General features: G+C 38.4%; 1 protein-coding gene across 1 annotated transcript; it reads left to right on the top strand.

Annotated features, from left to right (window-relative positions):
- Nucleotides 1–574: 574 nt before the first annotated feature.
- On the top strand, nucleotides 575–18568 carry LOC117596246 (uncharacterized). Its single transcript, XM_034300704.2, has 13 exons — nucleotides 575–763; nucleotides 1223–1277; nucleotides 1382–1720; nucleotides 3071–3102; nucleotides 3284–3344; nucleotides 3844–4815; nucleotides 7687–8993; nucleotides 12163–12559; nucleotides 15500–15531; nucleotides 15684–15716; nucleotides 16281–16341; nucleotides 16457–16636; nucleotides 16965–18568. Exons 2-13 carry the CDS (start codon nucleotides 1259–1261, stop codon nucleotides 18230–18232), a joined length of 4701 nt encoding a protein of 1566 aa, XP_034156595.2. The 5' UTR covers nucleotides 575–763; nucleotides 1223–1258; the 3' UTR covers nucleotides 18233–18568.
- The last annotated feature ends 300 nt before the right edge of the window (nucleotides 18569–18868 follow it).

Raw genomic sequence — 18868 nt, 5'->3', positions numbered from 1 at the left:
TTGTTTGAACTAGTAATTTATTATTATTATTATTGCCAGGACAGGACAGTGCAATTTCTAGAAAGGTATGTAAATTATAAATGGTTGCATGCTGATGTGGCAATATTACCAATGAGTTAAAATATCTGTTATACTTTATTATCCAGTTATATATTGGCTATCATTGATAAAGGATGCGTTGTATTAGAAAAAAAATATTAGTGGCACACCATGAGCTGAAATTCATAATGGTGGTAACAATCACAATGCCATGTGATATATCACTTCTCAACAGATGGACTGAGTCATTAAACATTGCTTTCTAATGAATAAAAGAATTAACCTACAGGTGTACCTTCCACTGAAACCAGGTGGCAAAGACTCTCAATCTCATTTTTAACTGTCTCAGGAACATTAAATGTTGGATGTCAAAGAACTGCAATTGAACTAGGATAAGACTCACAGCTACACCACAGCTATAGCATATAATTTGGGGCCATTATCAGCTAATGCAGCTGTGTAAAAAATCTAGGCATCTTTGATTCTGCCTAAAGTTAGACAAGGGGGGGCGGAGCTATCACACAGATGAAAGTGAAAGGACTTTGGACTTCCTGGTTGGATGCAAAATGGAGAGACGTCTGTTGTAGGCTACATGAAACATTTTAAATACGGTATAAGCCTTAGTAAGAATGCCATCACGAGTCACTGATACACTAATAGGATAAATATGAGCTTCTCGACACGGAGAAACCATTCAGGTGAAGCAGCAAATTTCTGAGCAAAGGTAAACACAGCTGAATGTTAAACAGTACACACAGATGTGCTATGGAATTATCCTGTACAGTCTGTTGCATTTCTGCTTTTAAGTACATCGACACGACATCCCTCTATTTTTTTTTCTTGCTGAGCCAAACCTACTTCTTTTGAGCAGACACTACTGCCATTTGAGCAGAAATACCCAATGAGCTGCTCTACACCTGCCTGTTTAGCCGGCTAGCCTGATAAGACAACTCTCAGCAGCAAAGCTAAGCAAGCAAGATTTAAAAGAAAATTGTCAGAGATGTTGAACAATTAACATGGCTTGCTAAGCTTACTGCTAATGTAGCTAGCTGGTATACAGTAATTTGTGGCATTATTTTATGTGGAAGCATGGTGACAGTGCTTTGACAATGGATTTGTTTGGTTTGACTAGAAAGCTGTTTCTGAAAGATTTGTATTTCTCTCTCTCTCTCTCTATTTTTAGTATTTCATTAGTCTGAACCTACAGTAGGAGATCAAGATGGCAAGTGCGAGCAACCGTAAGCCCAACTTTCAGTGCTTTACTTCTCTCCTACTGCTTGGACTTTTTATCAAAAGAAAACAAAATCTGTACCTTTGTTTGTGTGTATATTTTCCTACACAGATGAGTTTAAACTGCTTTGTCCACATGGTGCACAGCCTCAGCCTGGCTCTCTGGTCACTTTCTCCTGCCACCTGTCTCCTGAAATCAATGCTGTTGACATGGAGATCCGGTGGTTTAAGGAGACACGCTGTGTTTGTTTCTATAAGAACAGACAGGTGATAGAGGGGAGAGGTTACAAGGGCAGAGTGAGTCTGTTCACTCAGGAACTGGAGAGAGGAAACGTCTCCTTACAGCTGAAAGACTGTACAGAGTCAGATTTAGGACATTACCTCTGTCAGGTCACTGATGGAGACAGAACAGAAGAGCTTGCATTGGGATTTCTAATGAATATGGATGCAGGTAAGTATTTCAGACCACCTGATAAATTCAGCATTGACATTTGTAGTTGATTATCAGAACATGAAAAGACCAATGAGAAACACATTTAGAATTCTGTGGTATTCGGTAAAAACATAATACTGCATGTAGATGATGCATGAAATTGATTTATATACAGTTAGGTCCGGAAGTATTTGGACAATGACAGAGTTTTTGTGATTTTGCCTTTATACACCACTACAATGGATTTGAACTGACCTAACTGTATAAACAGTTAAATGCAAATATTTGTTACAATTTTTCAATATCCAGTAGATCCTAAACAGAACACGTAAGGATAGGGGGATCCAACGTAAAGGTCTGCTATGTGTAATGACGAATAAAGGTTTAGATTCTACTATATACAATCAACATATACTTGAAAAAGAAAGACTTTGAGAAAATGATACACCCATTTGACACACCCAAATAATTGATCAAGCTAAACATATACAGTCTTGAAAAAAAGAAAGTACACCCTCCTTCAATTCTATGTTTTTATATATCAGGGCTTAAATAACAATTATGTAGTCTTCACCAACTTCTATAAATAAACAAATAACCTCAGGTGACAAAAAAAAACAGATTTCAATATGTAGTTATTTTTTTCAAAAAGTAACATGTAGAACCATTAGTTTATGCACAGCTCTCTTAAGATCTTGCCACAGCATCTCAATGGGGTTGAGGTCTGGACTTTCACTTAGCCATTTCAACACTTTGATTTTTTATTCTTCTTTAGCCATTCAGATGTCAATTTTGTTGTTGTGCTTGGGATCATTGTCCCAATTTTGGCCCAGCTTAAGCTGCTTTACAGATGGCCTCACATTTGTCTCAAGTTGCGGAGTTCATCATTGTCTCAATGACTGCAAGTTTCCTAGGTCCTGTTTACACTGATTACCTGCACAAGAGTGCTGTATTATAAAAGCCCATGCAGGTAGCCACGGATTTCCCTGAGAAGGCACCTGCAGCATTAAAAAAAACATTATTTAAAAAAGAAAAATTGTAAACATGGCTCTGGTGAAGCTTTCTGTAGAGATATGACTATTTTACATTTTACGTCAGTGTCAGTACTTTGAGGTGAAGCTGTCCCTGTAAGTTTTCTGATGCAGTCTTCAGGAGAGAGGTTTTTGCAATTTATGGTTTCAGTTATGTGACAAGGTGCATTTTTTTGTCTGAACAGCTTCAAGAGAGGAAAAAAAATTGAGTGGTGGAGCATTGTCAGCACATCAGAACTGACATGAAAAGATGTGTTAAGTTTTACTGAAATATACATTAATGTCTGCAAACTGTGTACATAAAATACAATAATTTTGCATTGTCATTTTTTGCCAGATTCTCCACAAGTATCTGTCTATATCTGTCAGGTAAGTACACCATTAGACATCTCTATACCTCTAACTAATATCAGGTTGTATATTATCTATATATACACAATTAATTCATTCTGTGTAGCTGGACTCATGGTTATACCCACACCCCAACCAACCCCCCTCCCCCAGTCCAGATTTTCACCTGTCCTTCACACTGTTTAATTCATTTCCACAGTTTGATAGAGAATGGACAGAAGAGGAAAAAATTAAAATGGAGGAATCTGCTCTGTTGGCTAGTGAGTATAGAAAGAGCTGTGAAAGAAAAAAATTTCTTAGACTGCTGGAAGTATTTTATGAATATGTACACCAATATAATCAAGCATCTTTTTACACACCACGATTAGGAATATAAAATTTAATTGTATATGCCTGAAGGTCATGTCAAAGTCATCTCTTGGTCTCAAGGTCTTCCCTAGTTTTTACATGATCACTTTAGATTATTTAAACTATTTGTGGATATTGTGTGTATTTGAGTGTTCCTGTGGTTGCATCATACCAGACTTTTCACCAGTGACAGCTGGTCATAAAAAAATTATGATAGACTAAATAATCCACCTTATTCATGTTCATCTGTATCATCATAGCTCATTCATACCATCCGCCCCTGCTAACTGGAACAAAATGAATAAATCATATAAATGTAAAATATAAAAATGATAACAGACTCTCAGGACAGTATATGTTTATGTATTATGTTTGTGCAAAAATGCCAACTAATGATCACAATAATTTCAGAATATAAAACAGAGAATGAAAGACTTAGTGATGACCTTAAAGAGAAGAGCAGCAAACTGGAGAAAACCGAAGAAGAACTAAGAACCACCAAGCTGAACCTAAACAGCATGACTAAATCACTAGAAAATATAGACCAACAGCTTGTGGAGAAGGATAAAGAATTAAATAAGAAAAATGAACAGCTGAAGGTTAAAGACACAGAGCTGAAAGAGAAAGACACACTGCTAAAAGAACATTTACAGACTTATGAGAAGACTCTTACTGAGAGCGATGCAGTAATAATGGAAATGAGCAAACTGCTGAGTGAGAAAGATACACAACTGGAGAACACTGTAAAAGAGCTGGAAACCAGTAAAAATCAACAGGAGACTTTGGGACAGGAGCTGCAGCACAAGAACAGCCAACTACAAGAGCAGATGATAAAACTGGACCAAGAGAAAACTGAGTTAGGAGAAAAAATACAACAGTTAGCAGAGAAAAATAATCTCCTAACTGAGAGAGAGACACAGCTAATGGAAAGAGACAAGCAGCTTCAGGAGAAAGACAAACTTCTGACAGAAAATGCACAAACACTTCAGAGTAAGGACAAGTATTTGGAAGAAAAGGACACTGAACTCAGAGAGGTAAACGGTGAGTTGCAGAAAACAGCCCAGAAATTAAAAGAGAATCAGAAACAGATGGAAGAGAAAGAGAGACAACTGGGGGACACAGATAAAGAGCTGGAAACCAATAAAAATCAACTGGAGACTTTGGGACAGGAGCTGCAGGACAAGAACAGGCAACTAGAGGAGATGATGAATCTACTGGAGCAACAGAAAACTGAGTTAGCAGAAAAAGACAAACAACTTGAAGAGAAGACACAGCTAATGGAAAGAGACAAGCAGCTTCAGGGGAAAGAAAAGAAAATTACACATCCAGACTCTTCAGCCCATGTCAAGAAAAGAAACAGCATTGACGGGTTGCCTCCATACAGTGAGTATTTTTTTTTTGCCAAACATAATGTGGTTAAAAGCATCAAAGACTGTGGCAGGGAAATTAGTATAATTAATATAAAATAATTAAATCTAATTTTAAGTGCAATGTCTGGTCATATAACACCCGTACGTGCTAGAAGGGGGAGGTGCAGACTTCCTTCCTTTAATAGTGAGAGCCCATGAGAACTACATCATCCATCATTCAGTTTGGCCTGTGCTGCAACTGGCTGCCCCTAGACACTTCAATTGAGGCTAGTAATATATGGTATATTCTTTAGTACTACTTGGGCATCTGTTTTTTGTAAAAAAAAAAAAATAATAATAATAATAATAATAATAAAAGAAAGAAAGAAAGAAAGAAAGAAATCCAAAAAAACTTCTAATTAAAATTCCTTTCTGGAAGAGTTCTTAGAATCGATATCAGTTGGTGGATTGAGTACCTGGCTGTCTCACTCTCCGTTTCTCTCTCTCATATATGTTTGCCCTCTGTGTCATTTGTCATCTGTATTTTGATTATTATTACTTTTTCCTGCTTCCACTCATAGTTAGTTCTTATTTTGTTTCCCTCACCTTGGTGCATTCAGTGCACTGTCTGCCATCCCTCCCCTGTAGCTCAGTCAGCAGATTACTCATTGCTGCTGAACAGGATCTGTGTTCGAGCCCTACAGTTGAATGTTGCTCTGTTGCTCTGGTGCTCTGGTGCTCTGGTGCTCTGGTGCTCTGGGGGCAGTCGTGGCCTAATGGTTAGAGGCTCGGACTTGTAACCCGAAGGTCAACCTGAAGGTCGTGGGTTCGAGTCTCAGGTCTGGCAGGGATTGTAGGTGGGGGGAGTGAATGACCAGTGCTCTCCTCCACCCTCAATACCACGACTGAGGTGAGACCCTTGAGGAAGGCACCGAACCCCCAACTGCTCCCCGGGGGCCGCAGCAAAAAGGCTCCGGGTGTGTGTTCACTACTGTGTGTGTGCACTTGAATGGGTTAAATGCAGAGCACAAATTCTGAGTATGGGTCACCATACTTGGCCACAAGTCACTTCACTTCACTTAATTCTGTCGGTTCTCTAATATCTGGTTTTCTGCCACTCCTAATTCTGTCTGTTCTCTAATAGTTCTCGTTTTCTGCTGTACTTGTTAGCTCTGCCCAGTGGCACAGTGTGTAATAACACTCTCTTGCCCTAAGAACTGGGTTCAATCTCCACAAAGCACAACACTCACTTTTGACTGGCCAAACCTGTTAGACTCCCTATATTGGCTGTATTGTTAGCCTCAATGGAGCTAAGATACTTTTGCCATTTTTATTTTGGTAGCAATGTTAAAATTAAATATGGCACCATTTGCACCTCAGCCAAACATACAAGGACAGTAATCTAATTAAATTTAGCAAATTTAATAATTGTTCAGTATACTTTCCTAGGAAGACAAAGCATAAGCTGATGTTACCTTGTGCAAGCATCTATGTTATATGGCCAAAAGTCTGTTGACACCTGACCTCACACCCATATATGCTTTTTGAACATCCCATTCCAGATTTAGTCCCCCCTTTGCTGTTATAACCTCCACTTTTCTGGGAAGACTTTCTACTAGATTTTGGAGTATGGCTGTGGGTATTTGCTCATTCATCCACAAAAGCATTAGTGAGGTCATGCACTGATGTTGGGCGAGGAGGCCTGGGGTGCAGTCTGCATTCCAATGCATCCCAAAGGTGTTCAGTGGGGCTGAGGTCAGGGATCTATTCAGCACACTCGAGTTCTTCCACTCCAACCTTGGCAAACCATGTCTTCATGGAGCTCACTTTGTGCACGGGGCATTGTAATGCTGGAACAGGTTTTGGCCCCTTAGTTTCAGTAAAGAGAAGTTGTAATGCTACAGCATACAAAGACATTCTAGACAATTGTGTGCTTCTGACTTTGTGGCAACAGTTTGGGGAAGGACCATGGGTGTAATGGTCAGGTGTCCACAAACATTTGGCCATATAGTATATTATCAAGTTAAGTCAATTTTACACTGTGCAGTCCAAGAGGTCTTTTAAAATTATTATTTGTCATACTCTACAAGATACCAATAAAATCTTGGCCAAATGCTACAACAATGATAATGTGCTCCCCATGTCAGATTATATGATGAAGATCCTCTAACAATAGACCTACAATTAAAGAAATATACTACATTTTGCTTACATCATCGATCAGTGCACTCCAGTGCACTCCAGTCTCACATAATAAGAAATAAGGCCTCAATATAGCAATGTTATGCCTAGAGAAAACATGGACAATGAATAGGATTTTGGAGTACCTTTATGACTCCTTGTATGAGGGACCAAGCACATAGGCTGGTTATATATTGCCATTACCGTATTTCTAACTGTCCTGTGAGTTTCGCTCCATCTCATGCCATCTTCATATTGGTGGCTTTTAGAAAAGTGTTGCAGCAGCAGTGGTCACACTGAGATTTTAATAAAAATGTCTGACATTGCCAGAACGTTGTCGTTGACTGTCTTTGATCACAAAGGCACTAAACTGGCCACCAGTGAACATGACAAGTTCTAGCACTGCTGATCTCAGCTCACACACATTTTACAATGTGTGGTTTTGTTTGTGAAAGCAATATTGGGGGAAAACTAAAGCAGTGTAACCCTGGCTTTAGATTGGTTAGCATTTTCCTAACATATATACTCCTGTTTTTATTTTTGAATGAAACTGGTTTACAGCTTGAAAAAAAAAAAAAGGCAAACCGCCCTATCGCTGTTATTGTCAATGGTGGATTACTTTAAAAAAAGCTGTCTCTATGCTTCTGAATATTGTACATTCTGGTTCTCACATTGAGTGGAGAAACAGAAATGGTTTTAATAGAATGATTTATTTTATTTACAGTGGGTGGAGAATCATCTGCTCCAGATCCTCCATTGTCGGTTGCTGTACCAGAACTGAGGCTGGTACTGCTCGGGAGGATGGGTTCTGGGAAAAGTGCAGCAAGAAACACCATCCTGGGCAGTGAGAAGACCCATGTAGCTAAATCTGCAGCCATCCAGCAGAGTGAAAGCACACAGGGGGAGGTGGCTGGCAGGAAGGTGACTGTGGTGGACACTCCTGACTGGTTCTTATCTGCACACTCTCTGGAGAAGCTGAGACAGGATGTGGAACTCTGTGTCCGTCTGTCTGCTCCAGGACCCCATGCCTTCCTCCTGGTCATACCTGTAAAGCAGCCTACAGGAGAGGAGAGAGGGATGCTGGAGAAAATGGAGGAGATTTTGGGGGAGAGATGTTGGAGAAACACCATGATTATTTTCACTGTTACTGCTGAAGTTCAGAAGAAGAATATTGAGGAGTTTATCCAATCAAGAGACCAGGAGGTCCAGAGACTTGTAGAGAATTGTGGGAACAGGTTTCACTGTCTCAATATTAAGGAGAGTGGAGATGGTTCTCAGGTCTCAGAGCTGCTGGAGAAGATAGAGAAGATGGTTGAAGGAAGCAGAGAGAAATTCTACAGCAGTGAGATTTATCTGGAGATAGAATCTCAGATTAGAGCAATGGAGACAAAGATCCTGAAGGAAAGGGAGGAGAAAAAAATAAGCGAAGAGAGAGAAATGAGGGAAAAACTGGAAAAGAAAGTGCAGGACTCTCTAAGAAAGATAGAAGGAGTGATCCAGGAGCATGAAGGAGACATCATACAACTTGATAACCGGACAACTGAACTGGAGAGAAAGATGAAAGAGGAGAGGGACGAAGAAAAAAAGAGAGAACTTGAGAAGGAGCTGAAACAAGAGGTAGAGCAAAGGACAGAAATGGAAAAAAAGGTGAAAAAATTAAAAGAAAAGAGAGAGAGGGACAGGAGAGAGATGGAGGAGAGGCACCAACAGGAGATGGAGGCAATCAGGGACGTGTATGAAGGAGAGGTCAGAATGGAGGCAGAGAGAAACATAATGAAAATCATCCTGCCTGAACTCCAGAGAAACATTTTGGCCTCAAAAACAAAGATGCAGGAAGAGTTCAGCAGACAGATGGAGGAGAAGGACAGAGAGCTGGAGACTCTTAAACAGAAACTTTCAGAGCTCACAGAGACTCACAGTCTGCTCGAAGAGGTTTATGAGAAAACTGTGAGAAGCAGCTCAGAACCAGAGAGAGCAGCTCTAACAGGAGAGGCATCGAAGGGAATCTCTCAGAGATTTAAAGACCTTTTTCACTGAGTAACAGTTAAAGAGAAACTTTTCAAGCTGACAGAGACTCACAGTCTGCTGAAAGAAGAATAGAACCAAAGCCAAAGTAAATTCAGAACTGAATTCAGAGTAGGCTGAGAGCATCCAGCAGGACAGTAGCACTGTACTGGAGAAAGACTGAAAGTACATATTAGGGTTTAGATATACTTTCATAATGGTGCACAAAATTATATATTTTGTGTAATTTTAACTTTATATTTTACCAGTATAGATTTATGTTATACTGGATTAGGTGTAGATAACGTTAAATATGATAAAAAAATTTTTTTAAAGAGGGTGGACTGGTAGATTTTTATAATACAATTATAACGGCTAAAATTCAGAAAAATGGTATTTCCAGTTTTTTACTGAAATCTAAGAGTACGTGATTTTTCATAAATATCCAGACATTTTCTCTAACCAAATAATTTAATACATGCTACAGTATTATATATCATTAAATGTCATCCAGGAGCCAAACAATAAGAAAAAAGAACACAGGCAGGCAGGATACATTGTCCTCTGTATTTGTAACACAAGCTGGAATGTGTTTACTGGACTGAGCCAATCTTTAGAAAGGGTGAAATTTGTCAATTTTTATATATTTTTTAAAAAGGCTTTGTGCCATGATGGTACATCGATTGTCTTTGGGTTGTTTTAGACCTGGTAGTTATAAAATGAATGTGAAAAAAGTGAATGGAATTGTATAAAAATAAGTAAATATAAATTTCATTTACATACTACTTTTTGTATATAAATGGGTTGTTATAATTAGAAAGTGTAATAAATATTATGAATCATGTTCTTTTTAATAATTTTTGTCTCATGTGTTTCTGTCCCTCCTGTATATAAGCTGTATATAACTTAGTGCAGTTTCCAAAGAAACAGGACATTTTGGGTAGTATTAATATATTTGCAATAAAAATGAATTAAGGCATTCTAGATTCATAAAATAATGAGGTCCCTGGAGGACTAGTGGTTAGGCCACAGCACTCTCACTGCCACAGCCCAGGTTCAATTCCTGGCCAGGGAATCAACCCCAGCCACTAGGGTTGTGTGCAACGGTGTGCTCTCAGTGCCAGTCCCAAGCCCAGATAAAATTGGGGAGGGTTGCCTCACGAAGGGCATCCAGTGTAAAAAGTGTGCCAAATCAAATATGAGTACCAATGATCTGCTGTGGTGTCCCCTAGTGGGAGCAGCCAAAAGAGGAACAACAACAACAGTAACAGATTCATAAAATAAAGGCCTAACCTAATGTGTTCATTCAGATTACAGTGATTTTCTTCATACTAAAGAAAAACCATGATTAAAAATAAGAGGGTAGCTCAATAAAATAATGACAATAAATGGCACATTTGATGTACAAAATAATTAAAGAATTACCGTAGTATCCCAGCAAGAAATTCAGCCATGATCTAGTACATTACAATAATTATTTTTCTGATTAATGATATTTTTAACAAGGTAAAACAAAGGTAATACTAGATAACCTTCTGAGATGCTCAGAGATGTGTGAGATTACATGAATAATGTAAACGGTGTAACACAAGCAATGCAATGAGAGGAAATATTTTAAAGTGGGACTTGTTCTCAAATGTACTGTGGAAAAATCAGTGAATATAGATGAAAGCGAAAGCATTTTTAGCTTCCTGCCTGAAAACCTGAAAACTGGCACACTAAAGCAGCAGGTGTCTGTGAGAACAACGGCAACGGTAAGAGGGGAATGTTATATTCAAATCATACTGACAAATGGACAATAGACTCACATATATCACACTATTCTCTCTATTTCTCTGAAGGATTTTATTGAACTGTAACCAGAGATGGCTGCTGCAACCAACAGTAAGTTAAACATTAAAGTTTTTATGTGCTCATGTTCTCAATGCCCTACTGATGGAATTTAATTTTCTCTTTATAAGTAAATTAAAGTGACAACAGTTATAGAAACGGTACAGTGGGCTACCTTATAACTTATGCCATTAGATGGGGAAAACATCTTACTCTTTTTAGTGGTTTATGGAAACGGGCATCACCACTTCAAATGTCATTTCCTGTATACTTCCTGTTATCTGTGACCCGCTATTTAATGAGACATTATGCCTGCCTTTGACTGATGGACAAAATATTGTATATGGCAAATATATAAATATAGTTTTTAACTGTATTAGTGAAATGCATTAATTAATATGTCCTCGTCACTGCTAAGCAATGGAGGTCTCACTAGCCCATAGCACCACTTTGGATTTTATAGCAAAATGGCAAGATATATTTAAGATTTCAAATGTACCTCACCTACATCTTGATTCTTAGCAAATAAAACAGTATTATCTACAACAAAATAACAGAAGGTCTGGATCTGACATTTTGGACATTTAAGAGAAAGAAAATAATGAAAGGGTGACACCATAGTGCAGCAGGATGTAGCTGTAGCTATTGGCGCCTCACAGCTACAGGGTTCACAGTTTGACACTGAGCTTGGGCTACTGTCTGTGTGGAGTTTTGCTTGTTCTTCCCATGTTTGAGTGGGGTTCCTTCAGTTTCCTCCTACTGTCCAAATACATGAAGGTAGGTAGTTTGGCTATGCTAAAAGGTGTGAGTGAGTTTGTGAATGTGTGTATGCACGATGCCCTGTGAGGGACTGGTGTGAAATCTGTCGTGAATTCTCCTGCCTGGCACCCAGTTTTCCCAATATAGGCTCTGGATCCACCATGACCCTGACCAGGATAAAGCGGTTACTAAAGATGAACGAATGAATTAAAGAAAATAATAATAACAATTTTTTTTTTGTATATCAGTTCTGCATTTAATTTGCTAAAGATTGTGGAAACTCTATAATAATAGAGCCTGATAGTATTTTCTAGCTAACTAACCCAGGCATAAATAATTACGATGCTGCACACTTTTAGCTAGCTTTAACTTGCCAAAATAATTGGTGCAGGGTATTGACAGTGTGAAGTTAAAAGAAAACTCATGTTGCTTGAGAAAGTCTTAAAACTTCATCATAGAAAACGGTAACATTGACAAAATTTCTGGAGATTTTGAAGTAATCTTATATGGACAGTGTGTGAGGCAATTGATCTAGCTACAAATTTTAATGTAATCATGTGATAGTATTAGGTGTGTAATGTGAAAAAAATAAGGAATGTTTTACCAGAAGGAAGATGTGATAAATCTAATTGTGTGTGTGTGTGTGTGTGTGTGTTACTTTTGTCTTTTGCACACAGCTGAGTTTAAACTCCTTTCCTCCCAAGACAAACGAGTTCAACTTGGCTGTGCTGTCACATTCTCATGTCATCTTTTTCCTGAAATCAGTGCTGTTGACATGGAGATCCGGTGGTTTAAGGGGACAGACTGTGTTTGTGTCTATAAGAACAGACAGGTGACAGAGGGGAGAGGCTACAAGGGCAGAGTGAGTTTATTCACTCAGGAGCTGGACAAAGGAAACATCTCCTTACAGCTGAGAGAGAGCCGTGAATCAGATATAGGACATTACCTGTGTCAGGTGACTGATGGAGAAAGAACAGGGATGCTTACAGTAAGACTGTGGTGGCGTAAGTATCCCAGAACTTCACCTTCCTTCAAAGTAAACTCATTATCAATGGGATATAAATGAAAAAAGAAAAACATTGGTTAGCCTTTTTCAGATTAAAGAGGTACAGAGTTCAAATGATGCCAATGTGCTAAAATTTCTTTTGAATTAACAATAACTCCACAACACCTCATGGCTGTAAAGTGCAAACTCAGAAATTGCAATGGATGTGGATGCCTGACCATCACAACCAGATGTGCTACCTGAACATCCCTTTCCAAAAACCATGGGCATTAATATGGAGTAGACGCCCCCATATTAGGGAAGAACCACATATAGGTGTGACAGTAAGGTGTCCACATACTTTTGCCCCATAATGTATGTAAGGAATAAAACACTTAAAATATCAACAATGAAGTTCATTACAAATAACATCATGTCCTGAAATCTTATATTTCCTCTTATACCATAGCAATCTACCACTCCACTGATCTTTTTTTTTTTCATTTATTGAAAAAATAATGCATCAAACATTTTTTATAGTTACATACATTCACATACATTTATAATTACATTTCACTTCTGCACTGTCCACAAAACAAGTCATTCTTGCACCATCCTCTTTTTTCTCTTTCTCCTAACAAAAAAAGTGACTTTATGTTATACTATTACATATATATTTGTCTATTTCTGTCACACATAAACGATTAGTCTTTCATTCTAGACAAAGGAGCTGGTCTGCGTTACATTCTATGTTTATGTGTGCACTGTGCTGCTGGGTGATTTGTAAAAAGATAAAGGTTGCAAGTCTAACTTCCTGTTGCACCTTTCCTCTGCTGCTTCTTAACTTCTGTGTGTAACAACTTCCCGTTTTTTTTTTTCTTATTTCAGTTATTTCAGTCATTGTTTAGACTGTTCACGGTTACCTCTCAGATATGTTTAGCACTTACATTTGACTGGAGAGCAGGTGGAGGGATGACTTTCAATGGATCGCAGTGATTGAGCTGCTCTGTCTCTCACGACACCCTGTCCCAGAATCAGGTCATTTACAGGTCATTTAGCACCAGGTTCAACACAAACTTGCAGTGTGCAATCTTGTGTTGGTTTTATTAAGGCTTTTCCACTAAGTGTCATTGTTGTTCTGTGTCTTGTACTGCAGGGGTCGTTAACTAGCAGACCATGGTCCGGATACAGACTAATCTGAGTACTTATACAAAAAAAAACAAACAAATACTTTAGCATGCTTAATGGCAGCTCATATGACCAGAGACTAGCTACAGGGTTAGACCCATAAAGTCAGAAAGGGAAGAATTTCCGCAGACTCAAATCGACAATGTGGATTGTTTAAAAAAAAGTAGATGATAATATTTAAAGAAGAATGGATAGAGAATGTGTTTATTCTTCCTGCTTCACAATCGAAACAGATTTGTGTGATCTGTTCAGTCAGTCAACAGGAGTGACATGAAGCGTCACTACGAAACAAAACATAATCACTTCAACTTGCCTTAAAGCTATAAATTAATCAATATCGTCAAATTCCCTAATCAGTCGTGAACAAAATGATCCTGATGTTCTATATAAGAAGTGCTGTGGAATGGACGAAAGCACATTTAGAGGAACGTGAAACTATATACAGTAGTAATTAAATGACACAAGAAAGAAGTGCAAAACAGTAAACACTAATCAAGAGCTAAGCCTAGGAGAGAGCACACAGAGGCTAAACACATCTCTAGCTATATCTTGTGGATATTGTACTCATAGATAATTACATAATCATTAAAATACTATGTGATGGCTTACTTCTTACCACAGGAAGCTACACACACTACATTTTCAAGTAAATGACATAAATAAGTCCTTGTTGGCTTCAGGCTGAGGATACACAGGACTGCACCATGTGAGAAGAGTTGGCTCCAGCTACAAATAAAAGGGTTATACAGTATTTATTACATGTTAGATTAGATAGTGTACATACCTGGAGATAATATAAATTTTTATATTAGCAGGTCTCCATACACTACACACAGACTCTAAGGGAAACTGTTCATCTCTTACATTACCTCAGAATAAATTACACATTCATTCGTCCAGAATACAACAGAACACTACATTTTAAAATTGAAATATATCAACTGAAATATTTGTACTAGATACAAAACATTAACTGTAACTTTAAAACGTTAAATGTACCATTTTGAAATGAATAAACCGTTACTCTCTTTTGCTAACGGTTTACTGCTAACAAAGTCGCTAGCAGCGGCTAATACCAAACCGTTAGCATCACAATGCAAGTGTAGGTCAACTAAATTAGCACTTCAACTCGAAAACTGTAAGAAAAAATAAGCCAAAATACGTGCTACACATGGTAAAAACACATATACTTCATATATTTCAGTTTTTATAAGGCATTAAAGGAAATTATTTAAGAATTCTCTCAGCTGACAAAATCATACCACTCTCTCTCACGGTCCTTCCTTGAGGCTGAGGCAGAACAGGACTCTACCATTAGACTGAAAAAATAGGGAGGGGGATACCGTTTTACACACGTGCCAAAAACAAATCTGCAGGCGAACATGCAATACTTCTTATCGTATTAAAGGATACTACGATGGAAAAAAAGCATGAAAAGTGTTGTACCCTGGAGTTATGCCTTATTTATTTAAGGCTGTAGGCGCAACCGGGAACGGTTCACCCCCTCAAGAATCTCGAGGTTTGGTAGTGACATAGTCAATAATTAGAAGTGGTTTAGAGGAGGGAAAAAAAAGTCACTGCACTTCAGGGAAAGATTACAGAAAGATTAGAATTTGTCTTTCCCATCATCTGAAAGATTTCTGCCTTTGGTTCAGTAAAATAGGGCTTTCAAACGAGTATAATATACAGACGCACCCTGAAGACCTGATGTTTAAACAGGGATTTTTTTTTTTTTTACTTTAACTTAGATGATCTTAATTTTCTCATGCAGGTCCTTTTCAAACCATAAGCAGACTCTTTCAGGTAATTTTATCTCTTGTATATTTCTCTTGAATTCAATAATAATTTCTTGTATACTGCTTGTGATTATTTTTTTCTTATGGTATATAATATTTCTATCATAATCATATCTTACCAGCTTTGTATTCTGTAGCTAATCAATTTCTTTCCTCTAGTGTGGTGTCATTCCCTATGTTAACATCCAGCAGGTAGGCACACATTTATATTTAAAACTGAAAGTTGCCCTAAAAAGCATTTAAAACATTATCCTTCCTGGTAATGAAGTAATGAAATAATTTATCAAAACAGTTAAAATGCTTGTCTTCAAAAAAAAATAAAAAAATCGAAGTCTAAATTCAGCAGTCTCATTACTGTTAGTATTAGTAAGTATAATATAGTTTTAATGTTTTCATTGTCACGTCACACCTCTGGGGTTGGGGGCTTGATTCTCACCTCCAACCTATGTGCACGGCATTTGAATGTTCTCCCTGTGTTTTGGGGGTTTCCTGAAACTCCGGTTTCCTCCCCCAGTCCAAAGACGTGCAGACGTGTAGGCTTATTGGCATTTCCAAATTGTCCGTAGTGTGTGTGCGATTGTGCCATGGGAAGGGTTGGCGCCCCATCCAGTGTGTCCCCCGCCTTGTGCCCAGAGTCCCCTGTGTAGGATAAGCAGTACAGTGGGTGGATAGATAGTATAATAATAATGTTAGTACTCAAATGTCCATATAATACACAGTATGGCATCCTTTACTCTGTTCTGTTCACATCTGCAGTGGGGAAGAAAATGGACAGAAGAGGAGAAAATGAAAATGGAAGAGTCTTCTCTGCTGACTGGTAAGTTTGAAACAACAACAATCTCTTAACATTTTTATCAAGATTGTCCAAATCTCGTGTATTCTACATTCAATACATTAACTACATTTCACTGTTAATGTTTTGTTAATTACAGAATATAATACAGATGTTAAAAGCATCATGAAGGAACTTCTAAAGAAGCACAGCGCACTAGAGAAAACTGAGCAACAGTTGAAAAACACCAGGCTGGACTTAAAAAGAGCAACAGGAGAACTGGAAGATAGTACAGATCCAGACTCCTCAGGCTCTTTGTCAAAATTGGAGCCTCCAGTCAGTGAGTGGCTTTTAGTCATTCTTAAATGAAAAGCCTCCATTATATAATGTTAAAATAAAATGATAAGAATATTTCGGGAATGTTCTTGGCATGAACAATGGGATATTTTGTCTCAAAAATATGTTAAAAGCAAAATAGTTATCTTTATAAATATAACATACCCACCTGAAAATTTTTAGATTATCTTATCACACTATCTACATTTTAACTGATGGTTTTTCATCACCACTGAATCAATGGTATACCGTTAATAATTCACTAGCCTGCCAAATCATATAATGAAGTTGACTGACAGTAAATTAAGTGTCTCATTCTTGTTCGTTATCAGTGGGTGGAGCATCATCAAGTTCAGATTCTTCACAATTGAGGCTGGTGTTGCTGGGGAGGACGGGGTCTGGAAAAAGTGCAGCAGGAAACACCATCCTGGGCAGAGAGGAGAGGAACCAGGATGTCTCAACTGCAGCTACATCTATAGCCACCCAGCAGAGTGAGAGCACACAGGGGGAGGTGGCTGGCAGGAAGGTGACTGTGGTGGACACTCCTGACTGGTTCTCTCCTGGAATCCCTCTGGAGAAAGTGAGGCAGGATGTGGGACTCTGTGTCCGTCTGTCTGCTCCGGGACCCCACGCCTTCCTCCTGGTCATACCTGTAAAGCAGCCTACAGGAGAGGAGAGAGGGATGCTGGAGAAAATGGAGGACATTTTTGGAGAGGGATGTTGGGAGACCACCTTCCTGCTGTTCACTGTTTCTGATGAAGTTCAGAAGAAGAGCATTGCGGAGTTTATCCAATCAGGAGACCAGGAGGTCCAGAGACTTGTAGAGAAATGTGGGAACAGGTTTCACTGTCTCAACATTAAGGAGAGTGGAGATGGTTCTCAGGTCTCAGAGCTGCTGGAGAAGATAGAGAAGATGGTAGTGCAAAATGAAGGGAGATTCCACAGTGAGATCTACCTGGATACAGAATCTGAGATTGAAAAAATTATGATGTGGGCTAAAGGAAAGAAGATAGCAAAAGAAGTAAGGGAAATGGAAGTGAAACTAGAGCAGGAGGTCCAGAATTCTCTGAAAAAGATAGAAGGAATGATCCAGGAGCATGAAAAAGATATCACACAGCTGAACAGTCAAATAGAAGAACTGGAAGGAAAAATTAAAGAAGAAATGGATGAAGTGAAAAAAGAGAAACTGAAAAGAGAAATGGAAGGAGAAATGCATAAGAGGACAAAGATTGAGAATGTAATTATAATACTGAATGAAAAGATAGAGTGGGAGAGGATAGAGATGGAGGAGAGACTCAGACAAAAGGTAGAGGAAATCAGGAAGGCCTATGAAGGAGAGGCTAGAATGGAGGAAGAGAGAAACCTTATGAAGATTATGCTTCCCAAAATCCAGAAAGATATTTTGATCTCGAAAGCAAAGATGGAGGAAGATTTCAGAGCACAGATCGAAGAGAAGGATAGAGAGCTGGAGTTACTGAAACAGGCCCTGATACAGCTTAGAGAAGAGACAAAAGAATCCATATTGGGAAAAGAGGCTCAAGAAGAGCCTGGAGAAATTGTCTCCCAAAATAAGTGTAGAAAACGTGGTGGGAGTATATGATTACTGATAATTTCCCTTTTGTTTTTACACACAGTGATAAGTTTTACAATGCAAATCTATGTTTAAATCTGACACATTTGCTGGAGAGAAGACGATCTACTTTTGACTGTTGGAAACCCGCCTTATACGAAAGTGGTGGAAATGATTTTTGTTGGATTCAGTAGGAATTACTTGAGAAAAGCAGTTAGTACAGTTGCTAGACCTAACCCTCATTTTATCCTTAACTATTAGTAACTTTTCCTGTTGTTTATGATTATCAATTCTAATTTAGTGTAGTTACACCATGCTTGTCTGTAATGCTGCGTAACCGTGCATCAATGGGAGTCTAATAAATGTTATTTACAAAAGTGATGAGGCCAATTTGTGATGATTGAATTGTAATCTTTGCTCAGTAATTTCATTTTGTAACCTAATTTTTATGCACCAAACATATGGAGCACACATATCAGTAAACTTTCGTCAGACTCCACTGATTCACAAAAAAAATTGCTAAAAACCTTTTTTTTTTTTCAATTTAACGTTTAACTACATTTTATTACTTGTGTTACCGGCCTCAGACCTAGGGGATATCTGGGTCGGCAACTAAGGACACACAGGCGGTTAAGCACTGTGTACCTGTGAAACTGTGAAACAATA

Source organism: Pangasianodon hypophthalmus, chromosome 27 (genome assembly GCF_027358585.1).
Source record: "Pangasianodon hypophthalmus isolate fPanHyp1 chromosome 27, fPanHyp1.pri, whole genome shotgun sequence".
Lineage (NCBI taxonomy): Eukaryota > Metazoa > Chordata > Actinopteri > Siluriformes > Pangasiidae > Pangasianodon > Pangasianodon hypophthalmus.
This window is presented reverse-complemented; position numbering and strand designations above follow the sequence as displayed.

What these genes read in the sequence shown, in the direction of transcription:
- LOC117596246 (XM_034300704.2), top strand. An exon ending in GGAATCTGCTCTGTTGGCTA is followed by an intron (nt 3,345 to 3,843) that starts GTGAGTATAGAA and finishes CAATAATTTCAG; the next exon opens with AATATAAAACAGAGAATGAA. An exon ending in AGAGTCTTCTCTGCTGACTG is followed by an intron (nt 16,342 to 16,456) that starts GTAAGTTTGAAA and finishes TGTTAATTACAG; the next exon opens with AATATAATACAGATGTTAAA.